At 38.3% G+C, this 19038-nt stretch overlaps 3 protein-coding genes across 3 annotated transcripts in view; all 3 read right to left on the reverse strand.

The window, feature by feature from the left end:
- LOC144629091 (uncharacterized) overlaps positions 1-19038 on the reverse strand; it is a 209956-nt gene that overhangs the window by 29580 nt on the left and 161338 nt on the right. The window lies entirely within an intron of this gene.
- The window catches only part of LOC144629195 (mediator of RNA polymerase II transcription subunit 20-like), a 316942-nt gene that overhangs the window by 26792 nt on the left and 271112 nt on the right, over positions 1-19038 (reverse strand). The window lies entirely within an intron of this gene.
- On the reverse strand, positions 1265-16417 carry LOC144629031 (uncharacterized). The gene is made up of 9 exons (XM_078487188.1): positions 16260-16417; positions 14394-14526; positions 13393-13557; positions 11697-11769; positions 10325-10654; positions 5754-5851; positions 4433-4516; positions 3500-3709; positions 1265-2892 (listed from the first exon to the last, which is right to left on the reverse strand). The coding sequence occupies exons 1-9, from the start codon at positions 16325-16327 to the stop codon at positions 2452-2454; spliced, it is 1602 nt and encodes a 533-aa protein (XP_078343314.1). The 5' UTR covers positions 16328-16417; the 3' UTR covers positions 1265-2451.

The following is a 19038-nucleotide window of genomic DNA, read 5'->3' on the forward strand; positions in this document are numbered from 1 at the left end:
CATTGATAACAATAAAACTGCAAAATATGATAAATATAAATCAAGTTACTTCATGTTCAAGTAAGCTCATGCCTGGCCGTGACCAGATTAAAATGATGTTAGTCGTTAAACTAACGTCTTTGTAATATGGCTTTCGTTTTCAATAGTTTTGCAATTTATAGCTATTGAATGAGCTAGAACAAATTACATTTCACACGAATTAAAAAATTTCACAACAAACGTAAGACTCTTTCACCTAACCCAAAACAACTTTACCTTAACTAAATAAACTGGATATACCCGCTTACAGACAACATAAGTCTTCATGTCTAAGTACATATGTATGATTTATGACTGAACAAACAATCGTGATAACACAATTAAAGAAAATTTACAGAAACGTAGTGAGAGATATACCCTCGAGTGATCTCGAAAACTGCGAAAATACGTTAGTATACCTACTACTACTACAAATAGTCCCGCATGTTTAAAAGCAATTCCTTCTCCATAATAAATACCGATACGTCTGTAAAGCAGGGGGGGGGGGGGGTACTTCCTTATAAGGGCTTAACGGGGACGTGCGGTTTTAAAGCTTTTTTGTCTTGAACGGGGTATATATTTCACCCCTTTTTGTCTTAAACGGGGTATCTTTACATGGACGTACCAATGTCAAGCAGGATAGCCTTATATGCCGGTAGAGGTGTAAATTTATACAAACTTAGCCAGCCGAATTTTCACAAATTCTTCTGTATTACCGACTTACGTTGATTTCGGCATTGATACTTAGCTTAATGAGGTTCTTGTTTATGTCTTAGACGGAGTATCAAAAATTGGCATTCTGTCTGAAACAGGGTAGAAACATCAGAGGTTCGTGTCTTAAACAGGGTCAGGGTGTAGGAGGCCGGGCCGCACCTCCCTACCCGAGGTTATGTCGAGTGCCCCCCCCCCCCTTTCGGGCTATAGCCACTCAAACAAGCGTGCATTCCTAAACGTGAGAAAATACATATTCTACATAGTCTCACTTATGATTGGTTAGTTTCTGATTTATACATGTATGCCTAAGTTTGACCGTTGAATTAATTTACTCATGCTAGTGATCCACGCAGTTTTATTCTTCCCTATATAATTTGGATTCGCTTGCAAATCCTACCACAATTCTTGTTTGCTTGATTGTTTACGCGAATTTAAGGGTATCTCTACTCTAGTAAAGAACTTCCAATAAATTTGTCTAAAGTCAAAACATGGCGGCGATTGTCAAATATTTCCTCAACTGATAGCGAGTACAGAAGGTAACGCGAGACCAGTTTCTCCATTTATTTACAAGATGATTTTATATTAAAAAATAAAAATACAATCTTTTTTAGCTCTTTTTTACACACTAAGCTACGGCGTGACCTCTGTCAGAAATTGCCCCCTTCACCGATCACTCCAAGAGTCAACCGGTGTTTCAAGTCCGTGGATGAAACGCTATTGTGTAGTGCATTGATGTGGTACTGTTGTTTATGCTGTACAAGGTGGTTCTAACTGTTTAGTCTGCGAATTAATGAATCCCTAGTGTGCGACCATTCAAATGAAAGCTTTTGAGCCATTGTTTTATGTGGTACTGTTAATTATGCTGCACAAGGTGGTTCTAACTTTTAAAATCAATAACACTTATTCGAGTTTCGCAAAGATCTTTACACATAATTGACAAGACCATTAAACGTTATTTAGATAAACATAAACCTAATTCCACCAATGATGATAGCACCAGTACTTCAAACAATGCTAGCACTCGCTATTTTATTTTTTTCATTGGCAATGTTTCTAATATAACCCAAATAAAAATAAAGCACTTATCTAGGCATTTTTGCAGTGATTTAAGACTAGAAACTGTGAACGTTTGCTTGAGCAAGGGAATACATAGTCTTAACGACGTTTATTCACTGCTCATAGACACGTATAGACGTCAGCGTTATTAGCGACCTTCAGATTTGACTACAAGTACGAGATCGAGTACGACTGTGGAATTTTGACACAATTGTATCCCCAAAACTTTAAATCTTCCCTGTTGTTGACTAACACATAAATAAACGTTAGGGATAAGATTGGTGTGATAAGTGATTATAGGAGGCACGCGAATTTGGTTTGAAAACACGTACTCACATTACCTCGACTCTTTATAAGGCGGACAGCTGGGGCCGGTCTCTAAGGTTTCCGTCTTAGAAAGAGTTGACTGTATAACAAATCACTTAATGACTGGTCCCTCGGGAAACCAGTAATTTTTTTTACCCTCGAATCTCAATGTTTCGTTTCGGTAGTTTCGGTTTCGGGTTTTAGTTCTTTCCACTGTCGCTTGTAACTTGTTAAGCTCGCTTGATAGGCGACATTCTACTGTGGTTGACACGAAGCACCTTCTCGTGTCGTGCAACTCGACATGCAGATTTCATCCTTCGATTTCACTCTTTGCCGCATCACTTTATGACCATCTTATCACTGTATTTTCCAAGTTTTTGTTTGACCTAAAAGAAACTCGCCACTACCAGGGACACCTACAGGAGCATTATACTCCAACAAGGCGCTTAAACTCAACGGTTCCCATGGTCTGCCTTGGCTCTTTTTAGCCTCCCTTGCGCCCATACTGCTAGCAGGGGCCGAGAGAGTTCCTCTAACATTGATCCCTTTAGAGGGCCCTTGGCTAATAGGGGCCATTTCTGTGGAGCATCCTGGAGCTTTATGACGTTTGCTGAATTCTCCTTTACAAGTGGCCATTTTTTCAGTGAGGAACTTGATTTTTTCTCCTCCAACAATAACATCTGGTTCTTTTTCCGGTTCTTGTGTGGGCTCCCGAGGGGAGAGAGGTGCGTGTAAGGAATGATGCTCCCCCTCTGCGTCTGTTAAAGCGAGAGCGGGTAACGGTGCAGCGCGGTTTTCCTGGAAATAAACAAAGTTAAGAAAAATAAATGTCAAAAGCACAAAATATGCGCATCTTCGTTTCTACACACGGTTCGTACATGTACTCTTTTGAGCATTTGAAATTCCATGATTTTCCATGACCTTTTCCATGACTTTTTAAAGTTTTCCATGACCTAAATTTGACCATTTTTCTTGGAAATTTTCAAAATGGTCTTCATTTCGGTTACGTTTTTGCCCTATTCTTTAACAAAAAACAACCTGCCTAATTTATTTTGTACAATCAATACCATTTTCCATGACTTTCCATAACCCACACTTAAATTCCATGACTTTCCAGGCCTGGAAAAGGAAATTCGAAAATTCCACGACTTTACAGGTTTACCATGACCTGTTCTTGTGTTGAACAATATACATATACCTCCAAATTGAAACCTCAAAAATTAAACTTTAACTACTGTAAGTTAGATAAACACAAAAGGGTAATAATAAACTAAAGAGGAACAAAGACGGTAAAGATCAAAAGTTTCAAGTCATGTCATGTTATCTTTTATGCTACTATGAAAGATTGAGAAGGATTAAGAAAAGCAAGTTATCTATGACCTCAGTTTAACCTTATCGTGCTTACCATCGGTATCTCTAGTATCTGCTGAGGATTGTATCTCGGTGGCCGACTCACAGTCCCTTCAGAGGGTTCCCCTGGGTCCACTGTTTTCACCAGTAGTTTTGTTTTGTCACGATTCATATGAGCCACTCTGAACATGAGCTCCAGACGATGACGAGTGAATTTAATATCCTGTATTAACTGGCTTTCGCTGACACGATCTTCCTCGAAGACCTGAAACGAAGATAAAGTTGATTAGCTAAATGGCAATCAAATTCCTCACAGTCATTTGGAGGATCAGTGAAATCAATCACTTTTCCCACTTATATGTTTCAATCTAGCAAAATAGCTAGCGCCATATTTTTAAACAGTGGAAAATCACGGTTCATGCGCGAGGTTGGCTGTACAAGGATTTTTAATAAGGCCTAATCTGGGACCCAAAACTACCCAAAGTCGCCCAAAATCGCCTAAAGTCGCCTAAAGTCGCTTTAAGTATAGATATTTTCTGTAACAATACTTTATTGTGTACCATGATGATTCCCATGTACATGTATAACACAACTGTACTTAGGTCGGTCACCTACAATTGCCTAAAGTCACTCAAAATCGCTCAAAGTCGTCGCCCAAAATCGCCTTAAATCGCCCGTAATTAATTTTTGGCCGAAATAAGCTAAAATCGCCTAAAGTCGCCTTTAGTCGCCCAAAGTTACGGCGACTTTGGGTCTCAGAGTAGGCCTTTAATAGGAGAAATTCGTTATGCGTTTGAATAAAATGCCTAAACATATTATCCACATATGTGCACATGATTTCAGTGCATGAATCTCAGTGTCGTTTGCATTTGTTTACATACATACATACAAACATAATCTTAGACCACTTTGATTCTGTATACAAAAAAAAAAAAAAACAGCAAAGGTAAGAAACAACCAACAAGACACAGCCACTTATTTCTCTTACATCTTCTCCATCTTTACAAAAGCTCCTTCGGACTGTAGGGATGTTGTTATGAAGACACTCTCGTAGAAAAGCTTTATACGCATTCTACACGACAAGAAGAAAAAGACAAAATAAAATTTTAAACATGATTGGAGAAGCCACGAGCCAAGCGGCCCACACTGCCGGAGCTTATCCCGGTTTCCGTAGCATTAAGCGGCTAGGAATATTTCTACTCCCCCCTGAATGAGATGCTAGTCCATTGCAGTACCCCCCCCCCCCCCCCCCCCCAGCATTATGTCGCCGGTACCCATTTATACAACTGGGTGGAGAGAGGCACTATGAGATTAAAGTGTCTTGCCCAAGAACAGAACGCAAGTGATCCCGGCCGGGGCTCGAACTCGGATCGCTCGATACGGAGTCCGGCGCTCTAACCATTAGGCCACCGCGCCTTGCGTCTTGAAAACTATGGAAAGGGCAGCACCCGGGTCTTTGCATACAGTACAAAGGCATAAGTCCACATGAAAGCTCTGGGCTTACATGTATTTTTGTTCATAGGACATTTTTTAGTGAGCTTACTTTTGAAGGGTATGCATGGTTGCCACAGCCATCAGGTTTCCAAAATTCCCTGACTTTCCCCTGATAATTAAAAATTAAACTTTCCCTGACCAAATTAATACAATTTGTCAGATATAGTAGCGGCCTCGATCCTCCGCTACCAAAAAAAAACATCGCTGAGATAACATTGACCTGAATGTTTCTTCGAGCCTTTTAAAATGGTATAAAATCAGAGGTGCTATAATAATAATAATAATAATAATAATAATAATAATAATAATAATAATAATAATAATAATAATAACAGTTCTTAGCACGCACTTTACATACGTCTCAGTGCGTTTACATTTGAAATTTAAAAGTAAAAATATAAAAACCCGATTTAAATTACAATCAGATAAAAATACGCTAAGGATAACCTAATTTAATTACAATTGATAAAAAATAAAAAATAAAAATGACAATAAAAACATGGCGAACTTGTTAAAAATATATCGACTTTTTCCCTGACTATTCTTCAAAATGACTGCTCTGCCAAATTAGACGATCCAACTCAGTTTGTGTGTATTGGACAGCCCTCCTGTAATTTCCATTGTGTCTCATAACAAATCAAGATGATTTTGAGGGCGTTTTTTTGGGAGCGTCGTTACGTGTTTTCGGGATGTGTTAACCGTGAAATGTTAACGTTATCGCTACTTTCGGGGATCGTTATTTTCGACACTTTAGAGTAAAGGAATGAGAACAAAGCTGCACCCCAGCCCCCACTCCTCTGCACCGTTTCTGTTACCTTAACATCAGGTGGTATCGTGTCATCTTGTTTTTCCAGTTTAAACTGTGAGTTGTTCCTCAGCGTGCCCCACAGTTCTCTTGCTCCAATGCCGCTTACTGGTAATAGAAAAATAACAAAAAAATATGCTCTTTATTTCACGCCATGAAGAACACTCACAGGGCACAGAGGAGTCAAGTTTGTCCGCAATTCAAAATCTCTACCGTGCAAAACGACCTTCAAAAGCTTTTCAAAGCGATCGCCGATACAACGCCGTCATGCGATACTTGTTTGCAGATATCGTATTCTGACAATGGTCGCCTGGGGCGAAAAAATCGTCGCCCGAAGGTCGACGATTTTTTTCTGGTAACGCCCACAAACATTGATGTCTGCGGATGTCGCATGAGGGTATGAATACGATATATCACAAGACCAGACAATCTGTAAACAAGTATCGCATGACGGCGTTGTATCACGTACGGCTCACATGATCGCTTTGAAAAGCTTTTGAAGGTCGTTTTGCACGGTAGAGATTTTGAATTGCGGACAAACTTGACTCCTCTGTGACACCCCTCTGTAACAGACCTGGTGGAACCCGACCTGGTGAGTTATTTTGCCCTCCCTGGTGGAAATTTGACCTCCCTGGTACCTGGTGATTATCTGAAAAATCCCTGGTCGATTTTTTTTCCTCCCCGGTGAAGAATTTTGTTTACCTGGTCAGGAAAAACCAACCAAAATCTTTATGCTGTCTTAAATAAACAAAAAAAACGACGCGCAGCAAAAAGATAATTTAATAATTGACTATAACTCGATGTCAATATAGCAAAAAGTAATTGTTAACTTTTACTGATTGCTTTCGTCGCTTGTTCTGCTGTCATGCACGTCACTGAAGAGAAGAAACAGATATGTTTCCTTTACTGTATGTATTACGAGCTTGTGAATGATTCAGAGCGATTTGAACAGCGCGCGCGGCCCAAGATAAATGTGTGGAAGTATTTTTGACCCGGCTTTTTACAGCGTTTTATCGAATAACTACGCAGAGGATAATCAGCTTGACCCACATAATTCTTGGTGAGTATTAAGCGGCCTTTTCCCTTCGATTAAGCAGCCTCGAGCAGTTTGATAGGCGCTTGCGGATGTATAAAATATCATGTTTAACTTTGCAGTCCGCCGGCACAATGTGATGTAAAATATACGCCAGTTATTCAAGTACATTCAAGATCATTCAAGTGGCGTATTACGGTAAATTTTAATTAAGCTGCCTCAAAATGTAAGTACTGCCTAAATAGAACTTTGTAGCTTTTACCTTCATGAAACTATTGATGCCAACGGCTGGAGCCCGGGGCTGGAGGACAGCAGTCATTAATTAACACATATTTTTGGATGCTCGCTAAATCCAAAAAAGAGATAATTTAATCGACATGTAAAAAATATAAGCAAACAGTTCTCGTATTTAGATTCTTTTATGCTTTGACCTTCTAAAAATGGATCAACGAATAAGGACCGGCATATTGAACATTTTTCAACTTTAAAAGTAAACGGATGACACAGTTTAAATTTAGGTGCGCCCGTGCTAGGCAGCCTCTGGATCTGTCTTTAGCCTGCGAGCAGGCTCACCTTGGGGCACGTGCGAATATATCTTGGTGCACTCGCGAGTGGAGAGGCGCTGATTCTGTCTCTTGCGCTAGGCTCTTTTGATAATAAATATTTATGCCATTTACCTTCTGAAAAAGTAATTAAACTTGTATTCAGATTAGCAGGGCTAGGTTGGCGTTCAAACTAGGGAGTCGAGAAAATAATTATACTAAATTCCACGAAAAAATCTCCCAATTTCTTTGAAAAACTATCGAATATCTGGCTGAATAAACGCTTACCTAGACTTCCTCAAAGTCCTTCGACGCGCAATTTAGGAATTTTTAGTCGTTAATGTATGTTTTGGCAGGTGTAATTCGTCGAGTACAAAGTTGATTGCCTGGTGAAGCGCGTCCAGTTTCCCTTCCAAAAATAAGACGCTTTGATTTTAACTAAAAAGGTCTAGAAATAATCGTGGTTTTTTAAGTTTACTTTTAGGTGCCTATATGCATATGAAACTCCCTTTAAAACGCACGAAATATGATTTCAGCCTGTCTATTTTTTTCAAAATTTCCCGGGGAGGACCCCGAGTAGCTAGCCTGTGAATAGGCTCTCGAGAAGGATTACGCGAGCGAAGTGAGCGGAAGAGCTCCCGAGTAGCTTACATCTTCGGTGTTCACACGATTGCATCTTTTACATCCGTCGTTTCGTCGTTTGCATCTTTCAGAACCGTCGTTTCAAATCCTGCTAAGAACTGGAAAAGTAACATGCATCAAAAGGAAGTGTAATCATTTTCAGGCGATGATGTCTGTCCATCACCTTATATAATAAGGTTATTGGCGGAATTTGTTCTTCTGTTCGTCATCGCTTCTGCATGCATTGCGTGCCTTGTTTTATGCCCTGATGGACAAAAACGTGCATGCGAGAATTTCAGAGGTTTTTAGGAAAATATCCCCGGCGACTGCTTCAAGCCCAAGGGTAGACATTTTAAAAGTCGTTCGTTTCTCGTTTCTCGTTTCCGCGCTCTGTGTGCTCTTCTCTCTTTGCGCTTGCTGAGCTCGACTTGTAGGCAAGTCTAGTCCAAGGGTGAACTAACCATGTCAATAGTGTAATAGTAGGGCGACTCGTTGGCTCATTGCGACAATTATTTGCTAAATTTGACCCATTGCGGATCTAGTGGCGGTATTCACTGTTCGATATAAAGAACTCACGGGGATCTCAAAACGGCCCGTTTGTCGTTTCTATGTAACTTAAGTTGTTTACGTACAATGCGAAAAAAAAAAACGACGGTGTCATCTACAGCCCTTAGACGACATCGGTGCGGAAAATTGTGCACGATAACCCCACTAAGTTTATTGCATACTGGCTCACAGAGTTTGCATCAATTATTGGTTAGATTTAATATATCATCACCCTCCCTGGTGAAAAAAGTAATCAACCTGGTGGATTTTTGACTGCCCTGGTCGATTGTGTGTTGAAAACCTGGTGGAAAATCAGGTGTCACCAGGTCTGTTACAGAAGGGTGTTCTGTGCCCTGTGGAACACTTAGCCAATATTTAATATTAGAGGGCTGATAATCTACTGTACATTCCGATTCGGCAGTACAATCATGTATCTTACAAAGTATGAAATGAAGAAGAAGGCCTGAAGTTTTAAAGAGTGATTTTAACTCAAAAGTGTACCTCTTGTACATATATGTAGGTCATGGGGGGGGGGGGGGGGGTACTCCCATATATGGGCTATATAGGTATGTGCCGCCCGATAGGGTATGGTTTGTTTTTGAGGTTCTCGGTCCTTAAATAGGGTATCATTTTTGGTCCTTTTGGCATTTTGTTCCTGGTGTGATCCTTAGATAGGGTACCTATATTCTATCGGCTTTAATAAACGCCCAGATAAACGAAAAAAAGGTATCTTAAAACTGAACTACCCGTTCAAGTATTGGTAAAGTGATTTTATAAAGATTTGTGTTTGGCCGCGCGCGGTTAGCCGCTATTTGGGTCGTCACGGAATGCTTCTCCTTCCCTTGAATAGGGTGCCATTTTTCGGTTTGGGGCCTTAAAAAGGGTATCAATTTTCGCTTTCTTTATCCTTAAATAGGGTAAGGGTTTAAGAACCTTGGCGGCACACCCCTATCCGAAATATATCGGAGTACCCCGCCCCCCCGGGGGGTCATGCTCGAGCATCTATTCTCACGCACTTAAAATGTTATGTAACGAACAAATTAACTAAGAAAAAGTAAAAAAGAAAAAAAAAAACACTTAAAAAACTATATCTTTTGTAGCCATCAACATTGCACACAGACGTTCTTTTGGGTTGTCACGTATCTTCGTTTGGGAGGGAAGATTGCGTGATGAGCCAAACTAACGTCTTCTGCAAAATGGTGAAAATACGGTTTCGAGGAATACTGTCCTGGATCAATGATAAGAAAGAATAAAGATAGATCACAGAGAAGTCAACACTTATGGTTTGATGTTGCAGAACAGTGCAGCTGGTAATAACAAGACACGGATAAGTTAGGATCGACAAAAATATATAGAGGATATTACATGGTTGCGCGGAGATATGCAAAATGTTGTCCTAAGGTCGTACGAATGTTTTCGAACATTTTCCGAATTTTCCGAAAATTTCCGAAGATTGCCGAGGAAGATCCGAAGATGTTTCGACTTAATATCGATTTACTTTGGCTCAATCAGCATTGAAACAGGGCAAACTTGTCAGAAAAGGTTTCGAAATCGACATCTTCACATGTAAAAAATAACGTTATTTTCACGTGTGAAAATATGATTTTTTCGTGCGAAAGATTTCCTGGTATTTCACTGATGTTTATATAATAAAAACAGATCTTGCCCCTTTTTGTTGAAAGCTCACTCGCGTTTACTCACGCATCCACACATGCATTGACGTATAACAAACTCGCTCACACGCACACAATCTAGATCACGCGCGTCCACGCCATGCAATCTTGCACGCACGCACGCACACACGCATACACGTGCGCGCACGCATTCACGCGCACTTACGTTTTCTGTGCACCACCACTGGATTTAGAGTCTTTTTAGCTCCTTCACGGAATGTTGGATGTAGGAAATCCTCAGCATCAGATCCCAGCAGCTTCTGTAACTGCACATCCACTGGGTCTAGCAGCAATTCTTTGAAGTTATCCGTCAAAAGTGAACTCTCTATCCCAGAAGGCCCACTGCTGTCTAAGCTTGAATGGCCTGGGGTGTGAGATTTAGTGCTATCGTAACTGCTTCGTGTGTCTCTCCTTAATTGCGATACACGTTCAGGTTCATGACTGCTTATAACGCGAACGTGGGATTTTAAGCTGAGAGCTTTCTTTCTGTCTTGAGCTGTGGAAGAATAATTGAAAAATATTACGATTGTATTGTACTAGACTGATGCAGAAATGTCGCTAAGGGCCGTCTGCCGGCTAATTTCACCGGCTGAAAGAGAATCTACATGTAAATCCAGCTGAAATTTTACATGAAAATAAAGACTTATAGAGCTGCCAAGACCACAAAAGCCAGCTGGGCTTGTTTGATGAGCCGGCTTACTGTTTTCTTTGCTACATCCCTGCCTATGTTAATTTATCTTGGGCAAAATTGAAATATTACCTACGGGGTATAAACATAGGCTCGTGGAATGTGAAGCGACTAGGAGTAGTGCTTACCTGTTGTTAATAAGACAACAACGAGGTTTAATTCAAAATCATTTTTAAACGATGTATAACTTTTACAAACAAGCGTAGCTTATACATACGTATTAAAAGAATTAAAAACATCACACGAATAAAGCGAGGAGTCCAAACAAAGACATGAGGATTGAACTAACGGATATAAAAACATAATAATTATTACACAAATTTTTACCTACAGTACACTGTATGAGAAAAACTTCCTTATGATAAACATTTTACCACGACAATTATTTCAAAACATAGTATAACTTGCGATCGTTACAGAGGAAAGAAGAACATCATTGACATTAGTTATGATGAATTTTTTAAGTTTAAATAAAATACGTTTCCACGATACATGTAGCTTGAATTCATAGCTCAAATCTGGAAAAAATCAAAACCTAGCGGTATAAAACACAGTGCATCTCCAATAATTATTTATGATGAAAATTCTAGGTTTAAATAAAATATATTTCCACGATAAATTGAATTCATAGATACAATCTGGGAGCTTGAAATCCTGGTCGTATAAAAAACAGTATGCCTTAAGTTCTTTAAAACTTATAAATTTAAGCCTCGTGGTTTACCTTACATGTAAGTGTGTGTTACCAGTTATAGTTAAATTACTATAGTTAAGTACAATGTGAGAGTTTGGGAAATATGTTGAAACTTATAGATGTAAAAATCAAATTGTACAAGTCTTAAATATCACTCACCTAAGACATCCCGAACAAAGTCGGAATATTCTTTTGACTTTGCCATTCTGGCCAAACGTTTGGCTTCTCTTAACTAAAATAACAGAAGATTCATGTATAGTCTGTATAAAGGAATTGCTAACTGACAGTATATAAAACAACATGCATGTGCTAAATAAAGAACGTTTCATCAACAAACTGTAACCAGGCAACTTGCATTTAATTTAATACTAAATCTTAAATCTCTGAACGCTACATGTACTTACAGTATTGAGACCAACTAAATCATCAACATAAAAATTATACAAAAAACTGGTTCATTCCATAGCGTTCATGGTATTTCTTGTTTCAGTCACCAAGAGTTCCAAAATAATGTCTTTACATGTAAGTCAAAATGTAAAAATGAAAACTTATCATTAACTATTAATGATGACAATGTTGATTATGGTAATGCAGATGGAAAAGAAAGTAAAATCAAACCGGTTTGAAAAAATCTCAAACAGAAACAATTTTTAAACATTTTCTTATTTCTAAAATAATATATGTTTAAATTTGATAATGAAGAAAAGGAAAAAAACCTCTGGGACCAGAATTACAGGTGTACATGTAGATGCACAGGTCTTGAAGACATACATGCACCAACTTATTTTAAATTTTAATGAATGTAACTCTAAATTAATAATGTTTTGAGATGAGACAAAACACTTAGATGTGTATATTAAATAGCCTGATGTAGGAGGCCTTACAAATTTGCAAAACGGGACAGATTGAAAATGGCTTTGAGACTCATTTTTAAATTTGCATGTTATTTGAAAGTTACATGCAGAATTCAAAAAAAAATAGTGTAATCACCATCAGTAATATTTAGTGCAAAGACAACTAAACAATTATCACATACAGCGTGTGTAACATCCATTCATTCTTGATGAGTGGATCTCCATTACAACCGTTTGTATTGATATGCTACTTTAGAAAAAGAAACATCCCGGCGTGGAAACATTTCCAAGATTTCCATCAATCAAAACTTGAAATTCACGAGCAAAAGTTTTAGCTGCGATAAATAAACTTTATGCTGATAAACAACAGAAACTTGGTCAAATTTAACTTTTTTACACAGCAGTGACATTTTTGAGATTTTTTCGAGAGTTCACCCTTAATTTCAAGGCTTTTGCATTTGGAAACCGAATGAAACCGAACGGTTTACAGATCTTTATGAAAAATTAATTTTATACAAAGTTGACAGTGCCAGACTGAATTTTGCGATTCATTAAATACAACTCGCTTAACATAAAAGTTTTGTACCTTTTAGTTTTATAGTGTTTATTCCGACAGTTTAGCGAGACAAAGCCCTTTTTGAAAACTTAGCTACAAAAGGGCTTAATCTGCGTCAGAGTGTTAAAAACAGTTTCATTTTGGCTGTAGAATAAAATTTACATGAATATTTACTGCCGTTCATTTTCGTGATTGCTCGCATGAAACATATTTGTCAGAAACCCCTTCAAACTTTGATTGACGGAAATCTTGGAACCGTTTCCATGGGTGTTTTGATTTCTAAAGTCACATATCAGTGCAAACGGTGGTAAAGTAACTGGAGACGAAAGTTTCACTTTTTGCACTTGACAAGATCCTGTAAGTTTACTACATGTATGTACTATGTACTATTTTGCTGTTCTCTACAGTCTCCAGACCAGTTTGTTCTAACATGTTTACACTGTACCTGCCAACGTTTCTGCTCTATCTTTGCCTGACGTTTTTTGAAGAGCATGTCTTGTCGTTTGATGAGCTCATGTTGAATTGAGACCCTTTCTTTTAAGTATTGGTAGTGTTCATCTTTCTCTTCCTGTTTGATTTTTGACCACATTTCATAGAGACGAACACATTGCTGTTTTAAATGTAAGAGGGAAAAATAAACATTACATGTAACTCTTTATAAAAAAAAGTTACTAGTAAGAATATGATAAAACGAATAAAATGAAGGCAGCTGATTTATGCTTCAGATTCATTGAGAATGGAGGTAACCATGTTTATCACACATTTGCTTGTCACACAATGCTTGTCACACCATGCCTGTTATGCAAATGCTTCACAGATGACTACATGCTTATTTTTTGTCATCAAAAAATAAGCTACTTTTAATATGTTATGCTTATCGTGCAATGCATGCACTCCATTGCAGTGTATAACAATACTCCCAATACATTGTACAAAAAAATGTCATGCAATGCATATCACACAGTCAATGCTTGTCACAAAATGCCTGTACAACAATACAAATGTACCTGTAACACAATTTTGCCATAACATGGTTGTTACAAAATTTGTGTCCTATAATGGTTGTTGTTACTAGGTGCAAGAAAAATTAAATTTCCACCTTGCCCTTTCTAAAGGCAAGTTAAAACCATTGCATGTTAGTCTGACGGCATTTCTCATGTCCTAATACTTCATCTGCCAGTTAAAAAGTCCAGATTTAAAATGTTACGTGCCTATCACGATGTTTGTCAAACAATACTTCCAATACAGTACTGCTGTCATGCAATGCATATACACACTACTTTTGCTATACCATTTTTGTCACATGTACTGTTTGTCATACAATGTTTGTCATATTATAGTGCTTGTCACACAACGACTGCATTGTCACATACATTGTAGTTCTTGTCACACAATATTATGTTTATTTAATGCTTCAGGCAGGTAATGTTTTTTATTAGAGCATACCTCTTCTCTGTCTTTAGCAGCCTTAGCTTCTGCTTCTGCCTCAGCCTTCTGCTTCTCAGCCTCTGCTTGGTGCTTATACTTGCTCTTTTTGGAATGTATAGAGCTTGCAGCATTGCTGGTTGTTTCAAGAGCCCTACAAAAAGGGTGAACAAAATCAGTTGTGAGAAAACAATTTTACATGCACATCTGTCTTAGCATCAAAAATAAAATTCTCCTCACTACTCCTAATTTCCTTATTAGAGGAAATTAAGCCTCTGGACATGAAATTCCTTCGCGAGACTTAATTTTCGGGATTTTGCCCAAAAATATGTTTAAAACATAAAAAATACAATCAAAATAATTGTTTTGCGAGTGTTAAATTTCGGGATTTTTTAAATATATTGTGAAAATTACATGTAACTCCCTTGAAAAATGAAGTAATACGATTTTTTATGTTGCATTTTTGTTGCCTTAATTTGTTGCTGCTCTTCGAGCCGATGGGCATACATGGTATACAAATGTAGGGCAGACTTAGTAAGAAAGTAGTTTTAGCAATTGTTACTGATAAGCTCCATCATTTTTTTGTTACACCCTCCCCACTTACGCAAATTCTTGCAAAACACAATGCGAAATAGCCACAAATTTCACAACTCACACCATAATGAACTCATGTCCCAAATCAGAAAAGCATATTAGTACACACTGTATATGGTATGAAAGGACAGGATGAGAGTGAACCACAAACAGTGTAGTCACTGGTAATCAATCATTTTGCATATGAGTTGCCTTGCTAACAGCTTCCTTGCAAATGTCTTATATATTATCCTGTGAGTTAACTCTCTCTTAGTTCCTTGCCCCCAATTAAAAGTGGGGGATAGGGCTGGCCTTTGGGTCAACATGTACATGTACTGAAATATAAACATTAAATTTATAAACTATACTAACTTATAGCTGTACATGTACATGTCAGTCTACCAGACTCCAACTATAATATTTTCCTCACCAGAGAGCGAAAATACTATTTTTTGTTCTTTAAGTGTGGGTAAAGACTGAGCTAGCTAGGGCATATCTTTACACGTACCTCACGCTCAACCAGCTTGCTGTTAGCAAAACAACCCATGGGAGAAATGACCCCAGTTCACATACTCCGACAAAGGAATTTTCTCTGAAATGTCTGTGAGTATTTTTATACAGCTTTCAGCACTCCAGAGTACTTTTTTGAGAATGCATGTTGTGTTGTTTAGTTAAAAAAAAAAAAACATGACAACTTTGGTGTTCCATGTATGATCTGATTCCTACCCTCAGAGCGTTTCGACAAATTAAGGAGCTTTCGGATCATAAAGGAAACATTATATTCTGTTTTTGGTAAGATTTCCGCACAGCCCCAGACATTAATTATGTAGCAACTTTTTTATACTAACACTTTACACAAAGAGCAATCATGATCGAAAAGAATGAGTCAGTCAGAACTTGTATAATAATAATAATAAATATATTGAGCTGTGCGAAAATATTGCCCCTGTTTTCTTTTGTGGTTACATCAGGAAAGGAAAGGACAATCGTCCTGCGATTGAAGTCATTTCCCGTTCTCAAATTGTGGTACCAAAGGAATTCACGTATTTGTCGTCATACAAATAAATCGAAGGAGCGTCCCTAATGATTTTAGCTTCGATTCTGTAGTACAATGTAGTTGTCGAGTAGGCAAATGGGCACTAGCTAAGCTCGGACTTAACTAGCTCCCAAAGCGGAATCGTTTAAAACCCTCAGCGATACAAAACCTAATAACCCTCAAAGGTAACCGACTTAGGACCCTCGTACTGAAAGGTAAACACGTATATCATAACGCTTGAAGTCAAAAGTCATGCATCGTATCACATATCAACTAACTTTTGCTTTGGGTTGCTCTTTTGGGTGTAGACGCCGGGCAATGCAGGCAAAATCGACGACAAAGACATCTCGTTACTGTCTCATCTGCCAGTAATTCTTCTTCGTAACGCCACCACGATCATTTTCGATCGTAAATTCGGCAAATTCTAGAACGCATTCGCTTTCCTTGATTTCCATAGCAATAAACATGAGCTCTTCGCTCGGTAGGCCTGGGAACTAAATTTTAGGTAGGTACTTCATATATGGTAATTATAAATTTTCACCGCTGGTCGTGAATGTGCGGTTTCGTTTTTCGTTTTGCGATAATCCGCTGGTTTTGAGTTTTACCGGCGCATCAACCCCAGCAAAAAAAAAAAAAAAAAAAATTGTGCAAATCGGGCAATTTTTGACAACACAAATCCTTATTTCTACGAGAAAACGTGCAATTACTTGTTTATGACAAAAGGGGCAAAATTTTCGAACATTCTTTAACGTGCGAAGTAGCCTGTTCCAGGCTCTCGGTAGTCGGGGGAGAGCGAAAAACGCGTGCGAGCGTTTTTTCCTCAATCGCCCGCGATTTTCGCTTTCTCCTTCAACTACCGAGAACCTGGAACAGGCTACTACTATACGTGCGAAGTTAAATTTAGCTGGCCAAACGAATATTCCTTCCTAAAATCACACAGAAAAAAAACGACAAGATAAGCAAACCCTTTCACTCAGAACAGAATAACGTTGACAGTTGAGCTTATGAAAATAACAGGAGAAACAAGCGTATACTCAATGAGAAATTAAGACTTAATTTTATTCACCTGTTTGAAAGTTGTGAAGCTTTCCGCTGCGAGCTGTTGAAATGGCAATCCTTAGGTAATTAACAATTATTCCATGAGCCCGCGTTGGATACGAGGTAAATAGCCAACGAGGCGCGAAGCGCCGAGTTGGCTATAACGACTCGTATCCAACAAGGGCGAATGGAATAATTGTTTTATTAATCTTCTCAAGTTTAAATCGACTGGACATTTCATTTTGATTAAACGAAGTGATACGATGAGAAGGCGCGAAAATTTCAGGCGCGGTGTTCACTTCTTGAGTTGAATGAAACTTACGAGGAAAGCGATTTACAAGGAGATCCGAAGCAAAAGCTTCCTGGAAAACTACAAGTCTTGTGCAAGTCGAACGAAGCAAGTGTTTACATTGTACTTCTTTACGGCTCCACGACTGTCATCATGCTATTATTTGAAGCGAAATTGAGCTCAAAGTCGAACAGGTTTATTGAAGCGTAAAAGAACAAAACCAAGATTGAAAGGTAACAAACTTTACTGAAGTGCTGAGCCTAGTTTTATGACGTACACTGCCGTGAAACTGTGTCAGTTTGCCGTTCTTTCGTAAATTATTTGCTGCTTTTCTACTTTATTCACTCGCTCTTGTTGTGCGTTTAAAAGTATTATTAATTAAACTTTTCGCATCAATCCTTTTGTTTTGCGTAGTTAAATTTACTGCATTTCTGTGGTTATTCTAGGCACCGCTAATTATTTCTTGTTCATAAAGCTCGCCAAATTTGCTGTTTAAAACCATTTTTTTGAAGGAACTGTCGCTTCCTAAAAATTTTAATTTACGCTTATTATAAGCAGCACATGCCGCACTCATTTCCCATATAAGGTCAAACATAGGTATACGAGTTGATAACCGGAATTCAGTAAACCAATCAGAAAGCTAGAAATGCAATCAGAGGTTGAGAATTTAAGAGGAAATCCGCCAGGACTTCGAGTAGTTATTGGACAAAATTATGTACCAAAACTATTTACACCTGATTGCAAGCTTTTGTGTTACTGCTTCAAATATCTTATCGAAAGAAATCTTTTCTAACAACACCACACATCGAAAACACATTTTGAAGTTCCGCTGAATTCCACTGAATCGCTTAAAAGATGTAAGCTTTTGCCCATAGCTTGTGAACTTTAAATATCATTTTCTCAGACTCTGATAAGAAATTGTTGTACCAGAATTATTTCCACCTTATTGCAAACTTTTTTGTTACTGCTTCAAATATCTTATCAAAAGAAATCTTTTCTAACAACACCACACATCGAAAACACATTTTGAAGTTCCGCTGAATTCCACTGAATCGCTTAAGACGAATTTACAAAATGGCTACATGTGAGATTTTGCCCATACCTTGTAAACTTTGAAATTTATTTTCTCAGACTCTGATAAGAAATTTTTGTTGGTGTTATCACGGATAATTACTTACATCTTTACCTTTTATTAAGGGTAGGAAATAACGCAATAGGATTTAACTTATTCTGGAAATTGATTTTTGTCCAACTTTAATAAATATTACTCGACTTCCTAGTGGATTCCGTCTTAATAATTATGAATAATCCGGCAACAAACGACGAATCCAAAAAAATCTTTTATTTAAATATCTGACCATCTTTTTTTTTCTGAACTCTGTGCTCTTTACTCTTTTTGGCATGGTTTTAAGCCGCATTTCACAGGACTGAAACAAAGAAGTCCGTTGACCGCCCGTGAATGAATTCCGTCGTGCTTTGCGCTATTTGAACTGTGTCCTAGTAATTTGCCCCGGGCAATAACAAAAAGTCAAATCGCTGCAGATTTGATCGCCCAGTTAAAATTATCGCTATGAAGACGCGGTGGGACGCGAAGGAGACGCAGTTAACTAATGGCTAGCACGTTGGGCTCGACATCGAGTGGCAGGGTTCAAGACCTGGCTGGGGTCACTGCGTTGTGTTTTTGGCCAAAAAACTTTGTGTACCGGCAGACTGTCAAGAAAACCTGACTG

The sequence above is a fragment of the Oculina patagonica genome, chromosome 10, assembly GCF_052425735.1.
Source record: "Oculina patagonica isolate OP01 chromosome 10, crgOcupat, whole genome shotgun sequence".
Classification (NCBI taxonomy): Eukaryota; Metazoa; Cnidaria; class Anthozoa; order Scleractinia; family Oculinidae; genus Oculina; species Oculina patagonica.

Bases quoted from the DNA above. Each gene is read 5' to 3' on its own strand.
- LOC144629031 (XM_078487188.1), bottom strand. From the start codon at position 16,327: ATGTCTTTGTCGTCGATTTTGCCTGCATTGCCCGGCGTCTACACCCAA. The intron at 11,770-13,392 runs GTACAGTGTAAA...CTGTTATTTTAG, and splicing joins TAGAGCAGAAACGTTGGCAG to TTAAGAGAAGCCAAACGTTT. The intron at 5,852-10,324 runs GTAAGTGCGCGT...TTCTATTACCAG, and splicing joins AGTGGTGGTGCACAGAAAAC to TAAGCGGCATTGGAGCAAGA.